Consider the following 19,006-nt stretch of genomic DNA (forward strand, 5'->3'; position numbering starts at 1 on the left):
GGGGGCGGGGCTATGGCTGGGGAAGGCGGGGCCAAGGCGGTGTGAGGCCCAAGATGGCTGCCTCCACTTAGCGTCGAGTGTCGCCAGTGTGGAAGGTCCCCGTCAGCTCCTTGAAGGCCACGAGCAAAGCTACTCTTAGGCTTGTGCGGTGTGCTGTTGTAGGGGAGAGACGAGAGCAATGACAGGGAGCCTCTCTTTGGGGATAGGAAGGGTCCTATGGGGCCAGGTGCTCCTGGCCTGCAGAAGCTTCTCTCTGGGTAAGTGGCTGATGTATTAAAGACGCCCCGAGAACTGCTTGTCAGAAGCGGCTCATAGCCATTCCTTTTCTTCTCCATCCCTAGGTATTCCTAGAATGTTCCATGTAAGGGTCACCCTCCCTCCTCCCAAAGTGGTTGATCGTTGGAACGAGAAGAGGGCCATGTTTGGGGTGTATGACAACATCGGGATCCTAGGTAAGACCCGACCCCGTGGTACAGAATTTCAGAATGGCAGCTGTGCTGTAACGACTTTTTTCAGCTGTGTAGGAATGGTATCCTGCTCAATAGTAAGAGCAGACACCTACGTGTCAATTTAGGTTGTGTGCAGTGTTCTGAGTGCTCTACACTCATTAACTCACTTAATCCTTATAATAGTTTTTTCACCTTAACAGGCAAGGCCCCAAACAGCCTAGCTCCAGAGTCTATGCTCTTGATCTAATGGTGTAACATGTCTTGTTTATAGGTATAGCTCAGGAAAAGCAACTCTGCTAAAGGCTTAGCGGATTGAAGCTGGGTTCTCTCTGGTCTTAGAACTAATTCATTCTCTTATATTACACAGGAGACTTTAAAATGCACCCCAAAGAACTGATCAAGGGCCCCAGATGGCTTCGAGGCTGGAAGGGGAATGAATTACAACGTTGTATCCGAAAGAAGAAAATGGTTGGAAATAGAATGTTCCTTGATGATCTGCACAAACTTAACAAACGCATCAGCTACCTCTATAAACACTTTAATCGACATGGAAAGTACCGGTAAAAGAGAAAGCTGGAAACTAGAAGAGGCACATCTGTCACGCAGGAGAAGGGGAACAGTACTTTTCCTTATAAGGGAAGGAATTTGTATGCTCCCTGTAATAAAATGGGGCTTCTTTGGAATCTGTTAGCCACAAACTTTATTTTACTCTAGATGCTGCTTTTGTTCATTCCTGTAGGCTATGAAAGTCTGACTCATCCATAAGTCCTATAGTCTTAGGTTTGGACTTAACCACTTGCCCTTTAAGAAAAAAAATTATTTTTGGCACTTTTTGATATTTAGGCCTTCATGTATTGAAAGTGGTCATTTTTAATTATCTCATAATTCTGTTATGTTAAATATATTTTTCAAAACACCTTCACACTGGTTAAAAAGTAACAGATAATTGGAATTATGCTTCTGCATGATTCTCATCAAAAATATTTGGTACCTTTTCTGAGTTAAGAACTGTAGGAAAAACAAAACGTAATAGCTAATATGCTCTTCTAGTTAGGGAATAAAGACCTATTCTCATATGTACACTTTAATATGAGGCATTAAGTACCATTTGAGGGACGCCTGGGTGGCTCAGTGGTTGAGCATCTGCCTTTGGTTCAGGGCGTGATCCCAGGATCCTGGGATTGAGTCCCACGTGGAGCTCCCTGCAGGGAGCCTACTTCTCCCTCTGCCTGTGTCTCTGCCCCTCTCTCTCTCTCTCTCTCTCTCTCTCTCTCTCTCTCTGTGTCTCATGAATAAATAAGTAAAATCTTTAAAAAAAAAAAAAAAGTACCATTTGAATGGCTTATATCCTAAGCCTGACTGATTATCAGAATCATCTTGGTAGTTTCATAATTTCAAAAACTTGGTCTCTGCCTCCAAAGATTTGTGATTTGTAGAGCTGGGCTGAGTCTTGAACATCTATGTGTGTTTTCTTAAAACACATTTTAAAAGTGTATCCCTATATATCATGCAAAATTTAAAAATTGCTAAAGGTGGGATACCTGGGTGGCTCAGCGGTTGGGCAGATGTGGTTTGGCTCAGGGCATGATCCCGGTCTGGGGTCAAGTCCCATGTCGGGCTCCCTACAAGGAGCCTGTTTCTCCTTCTGCCTGTGTCTCTGCCTCTGTCTCTCATGAATAAATAAATATTTTTTAAAAAATTGCTAAAGGGTAATCAGGTGAAAACTTTTCTCACAGTGAAAAACTTTCTCACAAAAGTTTTTGTGCTCCTTCACAGAGGTGACCACTCTTAAAAAATTCTTTTTAATCCTTTGGACATAGACTGTGCATGTACAAGCATATATTAACTGTATATTTCTTTTTGAGAAGAGTAGGATTCCATACTTACAGTTCTGTACCTGGCTTATTTATTTACTATAACTTGGATATTCTTTTATATCCTCACATTCTATACCATAATGTTTTACTAGTTCCATTTTGATAGATATTTAGATTGTTTCCAGGCTGTACTTATTCAAAGTATGTGTCCTCTAATTTTAGATGAGTCTGATTTTAAAATCTTTTAGATGATTTTAATTAGCCATGTTTGGAAACCTCTGAAATGGAGATGAATGATCTAGATAAAAAAATTTGGCCTAATTAGGAGAGGCTTCCTAGAAGAGGTTGGATTTCAATAAGGAAAGAAAAGTGGTAGAACATTTCATGTGCGGAAGACAAGAGTGATCAGTGGTACATATGACCCAGCAATTCCATTCCTGTTGGGCATATACACAACAGAAATGAAAACATGTTCATACAAAAACTGGTACACAAATGTTCATAGCATTATTCATAATAACCAAAAAGAAGAAACAACCCAAATGTTTATCAACTGATAAATGCTTAATGGACTAGTTGGCTTAGTCCATTAAGCAACTGTCTTAAGCTCAGGTCATGATCTCAAGGTCCTAGGATGAGTCCTGTGTTGGGCTCCACACTCAGTGGGGAGTCTTCTCCCTCTCCCTCTGCTCTTCCCCCTTCTGCTCCTCCCCCAACTTGTGCTCATGTGCCTTCTCTCTCTTTCAAATAAATAAAATCCAGTTCCCTGGTGGTCTAGTGGTTAGGATTCGGTGCTTTCAAATAAATAAAATCCTTTAAAAATGTATATCCACACAATATTCCATTATGAATGGAATATTATTCAGCCATAAAAAAGAATGAGATACCAATACATATAACAATACAGATGAACCTTGAAAAGTTGAAAACACTATGGTAAATCAAGGCAGTCATAAAAGGCTTTTATTTATATTAAATGTCCAGAATAGGGGCGCCTGGGTGGCTCAGTGGTTGAGCGGCTGCCTTTGGCTCAGGTCATGATCCTGAGGTCTGGGGATCAAATCCCACATCAGGCTCACGCTCACTGTGGGGGGCCTGCTTCGCCCTCTGCCTATGTCTCTGCCTCTCTCTGTGTGTCTCATGAATAAATAAATAAAATCTTTAAAAAAAATGTCCAGAATAGGTAAATCCACAGAGACAGTAGATTAATTGTTGCCAGGAGATGGGGTAAGGGCTGATGAATGAGAGATAACTGCTAACCGGTACAAATCTTTTTTGGGGATGATAAAAATGTTCAGGAATTAGCAGTTGCACAACCTTGTGAATACACTTAAAAACATATACTAAATGAGTGGATTATATGGTACATGAGTTATATCAATTTGTAAAATGATTTATTTCTAAATTAAGCTTTATTTTTTAAATAAAAGTAAATACATGCATATGGTTAATCAAAAAGAAGGGAAAATGGGACATGTAGGTGGCTTGGTTAAGTGTCTGACTCTTGATCTCAATTCAGGTCTTGATCTCTGGGTCGAGTTCAAGCCCTCTGTAAAGCCTACTTTAAAAAAAAACAGGAGTAGGGGCGGGGAGTTGACAAAAACAGCAGTCCCCTGTTTCACCTGTCTACTCTTCACATTAGCCTCCCAGAATGAAAGCCTTTCACATTTAAAAATTTTAAATTCAATTAGTTAACATATAGTGTATTATTAATTTCAGAGTACAGTTCAGTATTTATCAGTCTTATATAATACCCAGTGCTCATCATATCACGTGCCCTCCTTAATGTCCATCACCCACTTATTCCAAGCAGTTTCACTTCTGTGAACTATCATATTTATTATCATAATTTGAAATAATACACCCTACTGCTCTTTAGGATTTATCAGCTTTAGACTTTATTAGCTTCCTGTTATGAAAGATGAAGATTTAACCCTCCATGATTATCTTAGTTGATATTGAAAAGGAAATTTAAAAATTCAACTCCTATTTATGATTTAAAAATAAAACAGGGTTAGTCTGGTGACACACTAGCAGAGGCAGTGGACGGGATTGTTCTCTTGGAGGGGAAGCAAGATAAAAGGGTTAGCCATGGCGTCTCTGATCAGAAAGGTGATCAGCACTGCGAAAGCTCCAGGGGCCATTGGTCCTTACAGTCAAGCTGTGTTAGTCGACAAGACCATTTACATTTCGGGACAGCTAGGCATGGACCCTTCAAGTGGACAGCTTATGCCAGGAGGGGTGGCAGAAGAAGCCAAACAAGCTCTTACAAACGGGTGAAATTCTGAAAGTTGCGGGCTGTGACTTCACTAATGTGGTAAAAACAACTGTTTTGCTGGCTGACATAAATGACTTCAATACTGTCAATGAAGTCTACAAACAGTATTTCAAGAGTAGTTTTCCTGCAAGAGCTGCTTACCAGGTTGCTGCTTTGCCCAAAGGAGGCCGTGTGGAGATTGAAGCAGTGGCTGTCCTAGGACCTCTCACCACAGCATTGCTATAAGTGGGCCCAGTGTTATTTAGTCTGGAATCGTAACAATGTTTTTAAGTTTACATCTTAATTTTTACCGTTGATGTTGGTAAGTATATAATTGGCTAAAACATTTGAGGTCATTATGGAAATAACCATAAAATAACCATTATGGAATTAAGCATGAATTGGAGATTAGATGACAACTCCAATTACTGGTGCCAAAAATCACACACACACATACTCATGGTACTAGACGTCGGGAAAGAGATGCTTATTTACATACGCAAATAAGTGAAAGTAGAGGGTAATAAATCATGCAAGAGAGGAATTACCATTCCTAATAAATAATTAAGAGTACACATAATTCAGTTAAATCCTATTAATTTAATGATGTGAAATAATTAGTCCTCACATCAGCTATATAATTCTGCTTTTACTTGAATAAAATTAAAGTACCTGAAATTTGAATGATAGAGATAAAAGAGAATAAAGTGGATCACAATTTTAATATATAGTATTTTTCTAATGGAAATAAAATAGACATGCAGATTTAATAAAATAAAATAAATAAAATAAAATAAAACAAAGGGGATCCCTGGGTGGCTCAGCGGTTTGGTGCCTGCCTTTGGCCCAGTGCACGATCCTGCAGTCCCGGGATCAAGTCCGGCGTCGGGCTCCCGGCGTGGAGCCTGCTCTCCCTCTGCCTGTTTCTCTGCCTCTCTCTCTCTCTCTCTGTATATCATGAATAAATAAATAAATAAATAAATAAATAAATAAATAAATAAATAAATAAATAAATCTTTAAAAAATAAAAATAAAACAAACCTTGTTGATTTCAGCTCAGGTCATGATATCAGTGTTGTGAGATAGAACCTTGCCTTGGGCTCTGTGTTGGTGGTCATGGAGCCTGCTTAAGGTTTTCTCCCTCTCCCCTTCACCCTACCACTCTTGCTCTCTCTCAAAAAAAAAAGAAGAAGAAGAAAAATCAGCAACAAGACAAGGATGCCCAGTATTACTGCTGCACTTTAACTTAGTATTGAAGGTCCTTGTCAATGTCATGAAAGGGAGAAAGAAAAGGAGAGAATGTTTATGAGAACTGAAAAAAAAAAGATCAAATTGTGATCATTTACAAATTATGTGATTTTCATTGTCTAAAACAGGAATCTTTAAAACTTAAAGCTGAGTGGGAAAAAGAAGTAGATTGAGATTTAAAACCTCACATGTGGGATCCCTGGGTGGCGCAGCGGTTTGGCGCCTGCCTTTGGCCCAGGGCGCGATCCTGGAGACCCGGGATCGAATCCCACGTCAGGCTCCCGGTGCATGGAGCCTGCTTCTCCCTCTGGATCTGTCTCTGCCTGTGTCTCTGGCTCTGTCTCACCTTCTATCTCTCAAGAATAAATAAATAAAATCTTTAAAAAAAAAATAATTGCATTTAAAAAAAAATAAATAAAAAAAAATAAAACCTCACATGTGCGGGGATCCCTGGGTGGCGCAGCGGTTTGGCGCCAGTCTTTGGCCCAGGGCGCGATCCTGGAGACCTGGGATCGAGTCCCACGTCGGGCTTCCGGTGCATGGAGCCTGCTTCTCCCTCTGCCTGTGTCTCTGCCTCTCTCTCTCTGTGTGACTATCATAAAAAAAAAACAAAACCTCATGTATGTAAATTAAAAGTACATGCACAGAAAATAATACACATTTTGCAAAAACCCAGAATTACATCAAGCAATTTATGATGTTTATGGCTGGGGAGAATAGGGGAAAAAGAAATTTAAAAAATGAAACAAAAAAAATCTTTCAATGGATAAGTAAAGATCATGTGGTTTCCTGGAAAAACAATGTTCTATTTTTGTCTTTAGGGTGATTCATATTCTAAGAAACATATTTATTTATTCTTGTTGGTTTCTTAAACTTATCAGTGTTTATTATAACAAATTGAACTTTACACACCCTCAAGTTCCTTTTGGTGTTCTCACACCTATTCAATAATCATGTGTAATGTACATGCACAATATAGCTGTACACATTAATTTTCTGGGGCTGCCATAAGAAAATACCACAACTGGGATCCCTGGGTGGCGCAGCGGTTTGGCGCCTGCCTTTGGCCTAGGGCGCCATCCTGGAGACCCGGGATCGAATCCCACATCGGGCTCCCGGTGCGTGGAGCCTGCTTCTCCCTCTGCCTGTGTCTCTGCCTCTCTCTCTCTGTGTGACTATCATAAATAAATAAATAAAATTAAAAAAAAAAAAAGAAAATACCACAACTTTGATAAGTTAAACAACAGAAATTTATTGTTTCTCATTTCTAGTGGCTTAGAAGTCTGAGATGCCAGTAGGTCTCAGTAGGGTTGGATCCCCTGAGGGCTGTGAGGGAGAGTCTATTTCATGCCTCTCACCCGGTTTCTGGTAGTTTGGTGGCAATCTTTGATGTTCCTTGTCTTGTAGACATATCAGCCTGATCTCTGCCTTCATGTTAACATGGCATCCTCCCTGTGTATGTATATCTTCAAATTTCCCCACTTTATAAAGATACTAGTTATACCAGAGTGGGGCCTGCCCTACTCCACCATGACCTCATCTTAACTAATCACATCTACAAAAACCTGATTTCCAAATAAAATCACATTCCTAGGGACTGGGTGTTAGGACTTCAACATAAAAAAAATATTTAAAATATTTTATTTTTAAGTAATCTCTACACTGAATGTGGGGCTTGAACTCACAACCCCAAGATCAAAAGTCACATGCTTCACAAACTAAGTCAGCCAGGTGCCCTGGGACTTTAATATAAAAATTTTTGAAGGACATGATTGAACGCATAACAATGGTCTTCAGTCTTCCCAATACATATTTTTACTACTTTGGTATAGATTGATATATATATATATATGATTTATATATATAAATATATAATATAAATATATAAATATATATAACATATAATATAAATAAATATCAATATATATATATATGAATTAATGCTCTCACTCTATATATATCACATTCTTATGCTTTTGTTGTTGGTTCTTGAAATTCAGGATTCCTTCTAACTTCAGTAGATTCTCCAGATTTGGTTTTGGAAGAGGAAGCCAGTGACCTCTCTTAGTTATCTTGTCAGGAAACTGGATTTACATGTCTCAATCCCCTTCTTTCTTATAGTTCCCATCCCCCACTCCTCTTCATTGTAGTTATGCATTTTGGCTTGAATCAGTAGGTAGTGTCTACATTATTAGGACCATGTAAGTATTGTTTCCTACTTAGTGTAATGTGGAATAACTTGGGTTTCTTATTCAAAAACTCTGTATCTTTGAGATATGATTTGCCCAATTCAATGGCTTTTAATATATTCACTGAGTTGTATCTCCATAATCATGATCAATTCTAGAATTTTCATCATTATTCCAAAACGAGACCCTATACTCCTTAGTTGCCACCCTCAATTCCCCTTTCCAATTCTAGACAAGAACTAATCAACTTTGTGTCCCTATAGATTTTTGCCTATTCTGGATATTTTGCCTAAATGGAATCATTCCATGTGACTGGCTTTTTAAACTCAGCATACTGTTTTCAAGGTTCATCCAAATTGTAGCATGTATCAATACTCCATTCCTTTTTATTGCTGAATAATATTCCACTGTGTGGATATACCACACCATATTTATCCATTTATCAGTTGGTGGACATTTGGGTTGTTTTACTTTTGGCTATTCTGAATAATGCAGCTATGAACATAAAGGTAAGAAGGTTTTGTGTGGATATTTTCATTTCTCTTACATATACACCTTAGAAGTGGAATTGCTAGGGGACACCTGGGTGACTCAGTGGTTGAGCCTCTGCCTTTGGCTCAGGGCATGATCCCGGGTCTGGGGATCGAGTCCCACATCAGGCTCCCTGCAGGGAGCCTGCTTATCCCTCTGCCTATGTCTCTCTGCCTCTCTCTCTGTATCTCTCATGAATAAATAAATCAAATCTTAAAAAAAAAAAAGAAGTGGAATTGCTGGGTCACATGATAACTGTTAGAGAAACTGTCAACTCTTTTCCAAATTGGCTGCATTATTTTGCATTTCTACCTGCCGTGTATGAGTTTATTTATTTATTTATTTATTTTTTTAATTTATGATAGTCACAGAAAGAGGGAGAGAGAGAGAGAGGCAGAGACACAGGCAGAGGGAGAAGCAGGCTCCATGCACTAGGAGCCCGACGTGGGCCCGGGTCTCCAGGATCGCGCCCTGGGCCAAAGGCAGGCGCTAAACCACTGCGCCACCCAGGGATCCCCCGTGTATGAGTTTAATTTCTCCATATGCTTGCCAACACTTGGTATTATCTTTTTTTCCCCACTATAGCTATCCTAGTGGGCAAAAAGTAGTATCTCATTGTGGCTTTGATTTGTATTTCTCTGATGGCTAATGATGTAAAGCATCTTTCCTTGTCTTTTTTTTTTTTTTTATAAAAGATTTTGTTTATTTATTCATGAGAGACACAGAGAGAGGCAGAGACATAGACAGAAGGAGAAGCAGGCTCCTCACAGGGAGCCCAATATGGGACTCCATCCCTGCACTCGAGATCACACCCTGAGACAAAGGCAGCCACTCAGAGGCTGAGCCACCCCGGAGTCCCTCTTTGCTTGTCATTATTGGCCATTTGCATATCTTCTTTTGAGAAATGTCTATTTAGATCCTTTGTCTATTTTCAATTTTTTTATTATAATTGAGTTGGATGAGTTCTTTATATATTCTAGATATAATTACCATGCCAGATATCTGATTTACAAATATTTTCTTCCATTCTATGAATCATTTGAAACACAAAAGTTTTTAAAAAAAAAAAAAAAAAACATTAATTAGGGCAGCCCGGGTGGCTCAGTGGTTTAGTGGTGGCTTCAGCCCAGGGTGTGATCTTGGAGACCCAGGATCGAGTCCCATGTCGGGCTCTTTGCATGGAGCCTGCTTCTCCCTATGCCTGTGTCTCTGCCTCTCTCTCTCTTTGTGTCTCTCATGCATAAATAAATAAAAATCTTTTTAAAAAATTAAGAACTTTATTTATTTAGTTTAGAGAGAGGAGCAGAGGGAGACGGAGAGGGAGAATCTCAAGCAGATTCTGCACTGAGTGCAGAACCTGACTCAGGGCTAGATCTCACAACCCTGAGATCATGACCTGAGCCAAAAATGAGATTCGGAGGCTTAACGGGTGAGCCACTCAGGCACCCTGAAGCACAAAAGTCTTAAATTTTTCTGATGCTCTGTTTACTTTTTTCTTTTGTTGTTTGTTTCTTTGTTATCATATCTAAGAAACCATTGCCTAATCCAAGGTTGTGAAGACATAGTTATGCTTTCTTTTAAAACTTTTATAGTTTTAGCTTTTACATTTAAGTTTTTGATACATATTGATTTAATGCTTGTGTATGGTGAGAGGTAAACATCCAAATTCATTCTTTTGCATGTTGACATCCAGTTGTCCCAGGAGCATTTATTGAAAAGATTATTCTTTCCCCCATTAAATGGTTTTGACACCTTTGTTGAAAATCAATTGACATAAGTGTGAGGTAACTTCCCTTTCTTATTTAACTTTTTGTTTTTCCTTAAGTTAATGATTGCCTCTTTTTATTTTGTATAATTTTCTATGTATCTAGCTAGAATTTTTTCCGTATTTCATCAGACCTGTAAAAATACGTGTTCATATTATTTTTCAAATATTTAAACATGTTAGATACTTTATCTGCTTTTTTCTCTGGAGTCTTTCCTGCAGCTTTTTCTAACCTCTTATTTCAGTCAGGACACATTGTTTCTGGGTCTATGGCACAGCTATCATTCCAAGGATTTTCTTTCCCCAGTTATGTGTGTGGATCCACCACTCCATTCCTTATTATCTATTGCTTTTCTCTTTCCTCTTTGCCAGAGTGTATTTTGTAGAGGCCTACTTGAAAAGAGAGGTAAGAATTTTGATGCTGAAAGAAGTCTATATTCTAACTTTTGATACATATTGATCTTTTTTAAAAAGATTTTATTTATTTATTTGATATATATATATAGAGAGAGACAGAGACAGAGACAGAGACAGAGGCAGAGGGCACAGTGGAGGGAATGGCAGAGGGACAGAGAGAAGCAGGTTCTCCACTGAACAGGGAGCCCAATTCTGGGCTTGATCCCGGGACCCTGGGACCATGACCTGAGCTGAAGGCAGACGCTTAACCAACTGAGCCACCCAGGCGCCCTGATCTTTTTAAAAATATTGATCTTATATTGATAGTTTGGTTAGTATGGAATTCTAGATTAATGATAATTTTTCTTCAGAATTTTAAAGGCACTACCACATTGTCTTCTATCTTCTAATACTGTATTGAGATGCCATTCTGATTCCTGTTCTTTTTTCCCCTCTCTTTGAATTCTTTTAGGATCTTCTCTTTTTCCATAATATTCTGACTTCACAAAAATGTGTCTTGATGTGCTTTTTTCTTTCATTGTGTGGGGCACATAGCACATTATTTAATCCAGAAGGATTTATTCAATTCAGGAAATTTTTCTTGTATTTCTCTAATAATCTCTCTCTACCTCATATCCTGTTTTCTCTTTTTAGAACGCCTATCAGTAGAGATTGGACTATTTGGCTTGATTTTCTAACTTTCTTTCTTATTTTGTATCTCTGTCTCTGTTGGCTCTTGCTCTTGCAACCTTGTTCCTTATTTGTTTGTGATTTTTTTTTTTTTTACCACAATTTATATTTCTTGGAACTATATCTGTGGAAATTCCCCAGGGCCTAGCTTGAATATGAGCTCATCCAGAGAGGATTGCATTGGTTCTGCTTAGTGCTTGGTGGCACTATTAACCTAAAACCACTTTAAATTCTTGCCATTTTGTTTTTAGGATCAACAAAAAATTGAGGTAGAAAACCCATAGCTTGTGGTTGTAAATTCTCTGCTAGTATTTAAAAGAAAAAAATGAAAGATCTCCACTAGGAACCTAGGTTCCAGACAAGCAATTTTCAGTGAAGTCCCCTAGGGCAGTGGGGGTGTTAGTATATTTTAAATCCACTCTTACATGACAATATAGGGGGTTCTGACTTTATGGTGGGGAACTTCAGTTAAATTTCCAACCCTAGAAAAGCCTTGAACTCTGTTTTGTATACCATGCTGGCATCAGTGAGGCCGTCATCATGCCTAAATTCAACTTTTTTTTTTTAAATTTATTTATGATAGTCACAGAGAGAGAGAGAGAGAGAGAGGGAGAGAGAGAGGCAGAGACACAGGCAGAGGGAGAAGCAGGCTCCATGCACCGGGAGCCCGACGTGGGATTCCATCCGGGGTCTCCAGGATCGCGCCCTGGGCCAAAGGCAGGCGCTAAACCACTGCGCCACCCAGGGATCCCTAAATTCAACTTTTTAGCAAACGCCCTCAATGCAAAACAGGCTTCAGTGCTCAGCTTACCTCTGTGAGATCAGCTTTGACTTAGTTTTTGGCCTTCACAGTCTTTATTTTCTTGTTTGCTCATAAATTCATTTTTAAAATAATCTTTAAAAAAATTTTTTTAAAGTTAGTTTATTTATTTATTTATTTATTTATTTATTTATTTATTTATTTATTCATTTATTTATTCATGAGAGACACACATAGAGAGAGGCAGAGACACAGCCAGAGGGAGAAGCAGGCTCCATGCAGGAGCCCGACATGGGACTCGATCCTGATCTCCAGGATCACGCCTCGGGGCTGAAGGCGGCGCTAAACCGCGGAGCCACCTCCCGGGGCTGCCCAAAAATAATCTTTGAGACAAAGTCTAGAATAGGTAAAACAATTTTGAAAAAGAACAATGAAATGGGAGAAATAATTTTATATGACGTTAAGGCTTACTATGTAGCTATAGTAATTAAGACAGTGTGTTATCAGCTTAAGGAAAGACACAGATCAGTGGAACTGAATAGAGAACCTGGAAATAGACCTGAACAAATAGGCCAAACTGACTTTTTAAAGGGAAATAATAATATCTTTTCGTTTTTTTATTTTTTCAAGTTTTTGTTTATTTAAAAATTTTTAAAAGATTTTATTAATTTATTTGAGAGAGAGAGAGAGAGAAAATGAGTGGGGGGAGGGGCAGAGGGAGATGAAGAGAGAGATAGAGAAGCGGACTCCCCGCTAGCAGGGAGTCCAATGCAGGGCTCAATTCCAGGATCCCGAGATCATGACCTGAGCTGAAGGCAGACACTTAACGAATTGACACCCAGGCGCCCTTCAAGTTTTTATTTAAAAATGTTTAATTTATTTATTCATGAGAGACACACAGAGAGAGCGAGAGACGCAGAGACATACACTGAGGGAGAAGTAGGCTTCCTGCAAAGAGCCTGATGTGGCGCTCAATCCCAGATCCTGGGATCATGCCCTGGGCCAAAGGCAGCCGCTCAACTGCTGAGCCACCCAGGCATCCCTCAAGTTTTTACTTAAATTCGAGTTAGTTAACATAGTGTAGTATTGGTTTCACGAGTAGAATTTCATGATTCATCACTTACATATAACATTCAATGCTCATCACAAGTGCCCTCCTTTTTTTTTTTTTTTAAGATTTTATTTATTTATTAGAGAAAGAGAGGGAGAGAGAGCATGAGCCAGGATTAGGGGATAGAGGGAGAAGGAGAAGCAGACTCCCCGCTGAGCAGGAAACCTGATGTGGAGCTTAATCCTAGGATCCTGAGATCATGACCTGAGCTGAAAGCAGCTGCTTAACCAACTGAGCCAGGTAGGTACCCCAACAAGTGTCCTCCTTAATGCCCATCACCCATTTAGCCTATTCCCCTACCCACCACCACCCCTCCAGCAACCCTGTTTGTTCTCTATAGTGAAGAGTCTCTTATGTTTTGCCTTGCTCTCTGTTTTTATCTTATTTTATTTTTTCCTTCCCTCTTATGTTCAACTGTTTTTTTCTTAAATTCCACATATGAGTCAAATCAAATGGTATTTGTCTCTCTCCGATTTATTTCACTTAGATAATACCCTCTAGCTCCATCCACATTGTTGCAAATGGCAAGATTTCATTCTTTTTGATGTCTGGACATTTTGGCTCTTTTCATCATTTGGCTATTGTGGACATTGCTGCTATACACAATGGAGTGCATGTGCATCTTTGAATCAATATTTTTATATATTTTGGATAAATACCTAGTAGTGCAATTGCTGGGTCATAGGGTAGTTTTATTTTTAACTTTTTGAGGAAACTCCGTATTGTTTTCCAGAGTGGTGGCACCAGTTTGCATTCCGACCTTTTTCCCCATCTTCCCCAACATCTGTTATTTCCTGAGTGGTTAACTTTAGCCATTCTGACAGGTGTTAGGTGGTATCTCATTGTGGTTTTGATTTATATTTTCCTGATGATTAGTGATGTTGAGCATTTTTTCATGTGTCTGTTAGCCATTTTCATGGGTCTTCTGCCATTTCTTAACTGGATTATTTATTTTTGGGGTGTCAAATTTGACAAGTTCTTTATAGTTTTTTTTATTTTTTAAATAAAGATAAAAAATTTTTGAATACTAATCCTTTATCTAATATGTCATTTGTAAATATCTTCTGCCATTCAGTATGTTGTTTTTTAGTTTTATTGATTGTTTCCATTGCTGTGCAGGAGCTTTTTATCTTGATGAAGTCCCAATAGTTCATTTTTGCTTTTGTTTCCCTTGCCTCCAAAGACGTGTCTAGTAAGAAGTTTGCTGCAGCTGAGGTCAAAGAGGTTGCTGCATGTGTTCTCCTCTAGCATCTTGATGGTTTCCTGTCTCACATTTAGGACTTCCATCCATTTTTAATTTATTTTTGTGTATGGTGTAAGAAAGTGGCCCAGTTTCATTCTTCTGCATGCGGCTCTCTAGGTTTCTCAACACCATTTGTTGAAGAGACTGTCTCCTTCCATTGGATATTCCTTCCTACTTTGTTGGAGATTAGTTGGCAATAGAGTTGAGGTCCATTTCTGGGTTCTCTATTCTGTTCTATTGATCTATGTGTCTGTTTTTGTGCTAGTACCCTACTGTCTTGAGGATTACAGCTTTGTAATACAGCTTGAAGTCTGGAATTCTGATGCTTCCTGCTTTTCTTTTCTTTTTGCATATTACCTTGGCTATTCAGGGTCTTTTCTGGTTCCATACAAAATTTAGAATTGTTTGTTCTAATTCTGTGAAAAATGCTGATGTTATTTTGATAGGGAGTGCATTGAACGTGCAGATTGCTTTGGGTAGTGCAGACATTTTAACAATATTTGCTCTAACCGATGTGCACAGAATGTTTCCCCGTTTCTTTGTGTCTTCTTCAATTTCTTTCATTAGCTTTCTATAGTTTTCAGAGTACAGATCTTTCATCTCTTTGGTTAGATTTATTCCTAAGTATCTTACAGTTTTTGGTGCAATTGTAAATGGGATCAATTCCCTGATTTTTCTTTCTGCTGCTTTGTTATTGGTGTATAGAAATGCAACAGATTTCTGTATGTTGATTTTATATCCTGCAACTTTGCTGAATTCGTGTATCAGTTCTAGCAATTTTTTGGTGGAGTCCTTCAGGTTCCCTACAGAGTATCATGTCATCTGCAAATAGTGAAAGTTTGAATTCTTCCTTGCTGATTTGGATGCGTTTTATTTCTTTTCATTGTCTGATTGCTGAGGCTAGGACTTCCAGTATGATGTTGAACAACAGTGGTGAGAGTAGAAATCCCTGTCTTGTTCCTGACCTTAGAGGAAAAGCTTTCAGTTTTTCCCCAATGATGATGATATTAAGTATGGGTCTTTCATATATGGCCTTTATGATGTGGAGGTATGTTCCTTCTATCCCTAGTTTCTTTCTTTCTTTCTTTCTTTTTTTCTTTCTTTCTTTCTTTCTTTCTTTCTTTCTGAGTTTATTCATTCATTCATGAGAGACACACAGAGAGAGGCAGAGACATAGGCAGAGGGAGAAGCAGGCTCCATGCAGGAAGGCTGATTTGGGACTTGATCCCAGGACTCCAGGATCATGCCCTGAGCTAAAGGCAGATGCTCAAGCAACCACTGAGCCATCCAGGTGTCCTGATTCGTAGTTTCTTGGGGGGTTTTATCAAGGAAGGATGCTGTATTCTGTTAAATGCTTTTTCTGCGTCCATTGAGAGCATCCTATGGTTCTTATTCTTTCTTTTATTAATGTGGTGTATCATGTTGATTGATTTGCTGTTATTGAACTACTATTGAACTGCAGTCGAGGAATAAATCCCACTTGACAGTGGTGAATAATTCTTTTAATGTACTGTTGGATTCAATTTGCTAGTGTCTTGTTGAAAATTTTTGCATCTGTGTTCATCACAGTTATTGGTCTGTAACTCTCCTTTTTAGTGGGTCTTTGGTTTTAGAATCATAGAATGATTTGGTTTCTGGCCTCATAGAATGAATTTAGAAGTTTTCTTTTCATTTCTGTTTTCCATTTCTGTTTTTTTCATTCTTCTGTTTCACAAGCATAGACATTAACTCTTCTTTTATTTTCTTTAAAGATTTTATTTATTTATTCATGAGAGAGAGAGAGAGAGAGAGAGGCAGAGACACAGGCAGAGGGAGAAGCAGGCTCCATGCAGGGAGCCCGATGTGGGACTTGATCCGGGGACTCCAGGATCACGCCCTGAGCCAAAGGCAGGCGCTTAACCGCTGAGCCACCTGAGCCTCCCAAAATCTCCCTCTTGGGAGATTTTTGATCAGTGTTAAAATTTCTTTGCTGGTTATTGGTCTGTTGAATTTTTCTTTCTGCTTCAGTTTTGGTAGTTTACATGTTTCTAGGGATTTATCCATTTCTTCCAGGTTGCCCAACTTGTTGGCATATAATTGCTCATAATATTCTCTTATAATTGTTTGTATTTTTTTCAGTGTTTGTTGTGATCTCTCCTCTTTCATTCATGATTTTATTTATTTGGGTCCTTTCTCTTTTCTTTTGATAAGTCTGGCTAGGGGTTTATCAATTTTGTTAAATCTTTTAAAGAACCAGCTCCTAGTTTCGTTGATCTGTTTTACTGTTTTTTTTTTTTTTTATTTCTATATCACTTATTTCTGCTCTAATCTTTATTATTTCCCTTCTTCTGGCTTTATTTATTTATTTTTATTTTTTTATTTAAAAATTTTTATTTTAAAGATTTAATTTATTTATTCATGAGAGAGAGAGAGAGAGAGGCAGAGACACGGGCAGAGGGAGAAGCAGGCTCCATGCAGGGAGCCTGACGTGGGACTCGATCCCAGGCTCTCCAGGATCAGGCCCTGGGCTGAAGGCAGCGCTAAACCGCTGAGCCACCCAGGCTGCCCCCCTTCTGCTGGCTTTAGGCTTTATTTGCTGTTCTTTTTCCTATTCCATTAGGTGTGTGGTTAGGTTGTGTTACCAAACTGGTTTTTGACAAAGGTGCAAAAGCAATTCAACAGAGGAAGGTTTGCTTTCTCAACAAATGGTCCTGGAGCAATTGGCAATAAAATGAACTCTGACCTAAACTTTACACCTTATACAACAATGAACTCAAAATAGATCAGAGACTTACATGTGAAACATAAAAATATACAACTTTTAGAAAATAAAATAAAATAAATCATCAGAGTCTAGGGCTAGGCAAGGGTTCTTAGACTTCATGCTGAAAGTATAATCCATAGAAGGACAAGTCGATAAATTGGATTTTAACAGAACTGAAAACCTTTGCTCTTTGAAAGATTCCTTTAAAAAGAAATGACAGACCAGGAGAAACCATTTATCAGACAGAGTACTTTACCTAGAATATTTAAATAATCCCCAAAACTCAATAGTAAAAAAACAAACAAACAAACAAAAAAAACCAAAAAACAAAACAAAAAAACCAACCCAATTAGAAAATGGGCAAAAGACATGGGCAGACCCTTCACCAAAGACGATACATAGATGGTAGAAACAACAACAACAACAACAACAACAACAAAAACCACACACACATTAAAACATGTGCAACATCATCAGCCATCAGAAAACTGATAATTAAAACTACAATGATATATTGCTACAGACCTATCAAATGGCTAGAATAAAAAAAAATCGTTGACAACACCAAATGCTGGTGAAGATGTGGAGAAACTGGATTCTGCATACATTGCTGGTGGGAATTTAAGCGGTAAAATGACTTGAAAGCAATTTGGCAGTTTCTTCTAAAACTAAACAGGCAATTACCTTCCTACCCAGTAATTGCACTTTTGCGCTTTTACCCCAGGGAAATGAAAATTCATGTCCATGCAAACCTTTACCCAACTGCTCATAACATCCCCAACCTGAAATCAGCCCAAATATCCTTTAATCAGATAGATGGTTAAACAAATTATGGCATGTCCATTCCACAGAATACTACTCAGCAATGAAAACTATTGATACACGCAAGTTGGTTGGATTTCAAGGACATTATGGAGGAAAGGCTGCTTTTTCAACAAATGGTCCTGGAGCAATTGGACATCCATAAGCCAAAATAGGGGGAAAAAGCCAATCTTAAAAAATTTCGCACTGTATGATTCCATTTATCTATTTATTTATTTTAAGATTTTATTTATTTATTTATGAAAGACACACAGAGAGAGGCAGAGACATAGGCAGAGGGAAAAGCAGGCCCCTTGCGGGGAGCCCAATGTGGGACTCAATCCCAGGACTCTGGGGGTCATACTCTGAGCTGAAGGCCGATGCTCAACCACTGAGCCACCCAGGCATCCCTGTATGATTCCATTTATATAACATTATTGAAAGAAAGTTATAAAGATGGAGAACAAATTAGTGGCTGACAAGGGTTAGGGATTGGGGTGCTTTTGGCTATAAAAGGATAGCACAAGGGAACCTTGTAGTAATGTCCTAGTTCTATAGGGTGATTGTGGTCGTGGTTACAGGATTCTATACACATATTGCATAAAACCACACACACACATGAATGCACGTAAAACTGGTGAAACATGAATAAACTCTGTGGATTGTACCAATGTTAATTTCCTGATTTTAATATTGTACTGTTTCTATGGTAGGAAACTAGTGGAAGAGAGACAGGGAAACCTCTCTGTACCTTTTTTGGCCCACCTCATGTGAATCTATAATTACTTTTATTTCAAGTTTAAAAACATCTTAATTTTTACAAAAGTCACTGATTTTAAGGTTTTTTTTTTTTTTCTGGCGAGATTTGGTAGTGTTTAAGGGTTTAAACAGGGTTGTGACATTTGGATAGATCTTTCTGGTAGTTTCTTAGAGGATGGATGTGAGGGATGGTAAAACTAGAAGCAAAAAGATATATTTCATTGATTCTAGGAGGCATTTAAAAATC

The 19,006-nt window shown here is 38.6% G+C and overlaps 1 protein-coding gene and 1 pseudogene across 1 annotated transcript; both read left to right on the forward strand.

Annotated features, from left to right (window-relative positions):
- Nucleotides 1-42: 42 nt before the first annotated feature.
- MRPL51 (mitochondrial ribosomal protein L51) lies at nucleotides 43-1,152 on the forward strand. The gene is made up of 3 exons (XM_025995361.2): nucleotides 43-257; nucleotides 342-452; nucleotides 817-1,152. Exons 1-3 carry the CDS (start codon nucleotides 179-181, stop codon nucleotides 1,011-1,013), a joined length of 387 nt encoding a protein of 128 aa, XP_025851146.1. The 5' UTR covers nucleotides 43-178; the 3' UTR covers nucleotides 1,014-1,152.
- Nucleotides 1,153-4,284: 3,132 nt separating this feature from the next.
- Nucleotides 4,285-4,896, forward strand: LOC112917592 (2-iminobutanoate/2-iminopropanoate deaminase pseudogene; annotated as a pseudogene).
- Nucleotides 4,897-19,006: the final 14,110 nt, after the last annotated feature.

This window comes from Vulpes vulpes, chromosome 8 (genome assembly GCF_048418805.1).
Source record: "Vulpes vulpes isolate BD-2025 chromosome 8, VulVul3, whole genome shotgun sequence".
Taxonomy (NCBI): Eukaryota; Metazoa; Chordata; class Mammalia; order Carnivora; family Canidae; genus Vulpes; species Vulpes vulpes.

Bases quoted from the DNA above. Each gene is read 5' to 3' on its own strand.
- MRPL51 (XM_025995361.2), top strand. From the start codon at position 179: ATGACAGGGAGCCTCTCTTTGGGGATAGGAAGGGTCCTATGGGGCCAG. The intron at 258-341 runs GTAAGTGGCTGA...CTCCATCCCTAG, and splicing joins CTGCAGAAGCTTCTCTCTGG to GTATTCCTAGAATGTTCCAT. The intron at 453-816 runs GTAAGACCCGAC...TATATTACACAG, and splicing joins TGACAACATCGGGATCCTAG to GAGACTTTAAAATGCACCCC.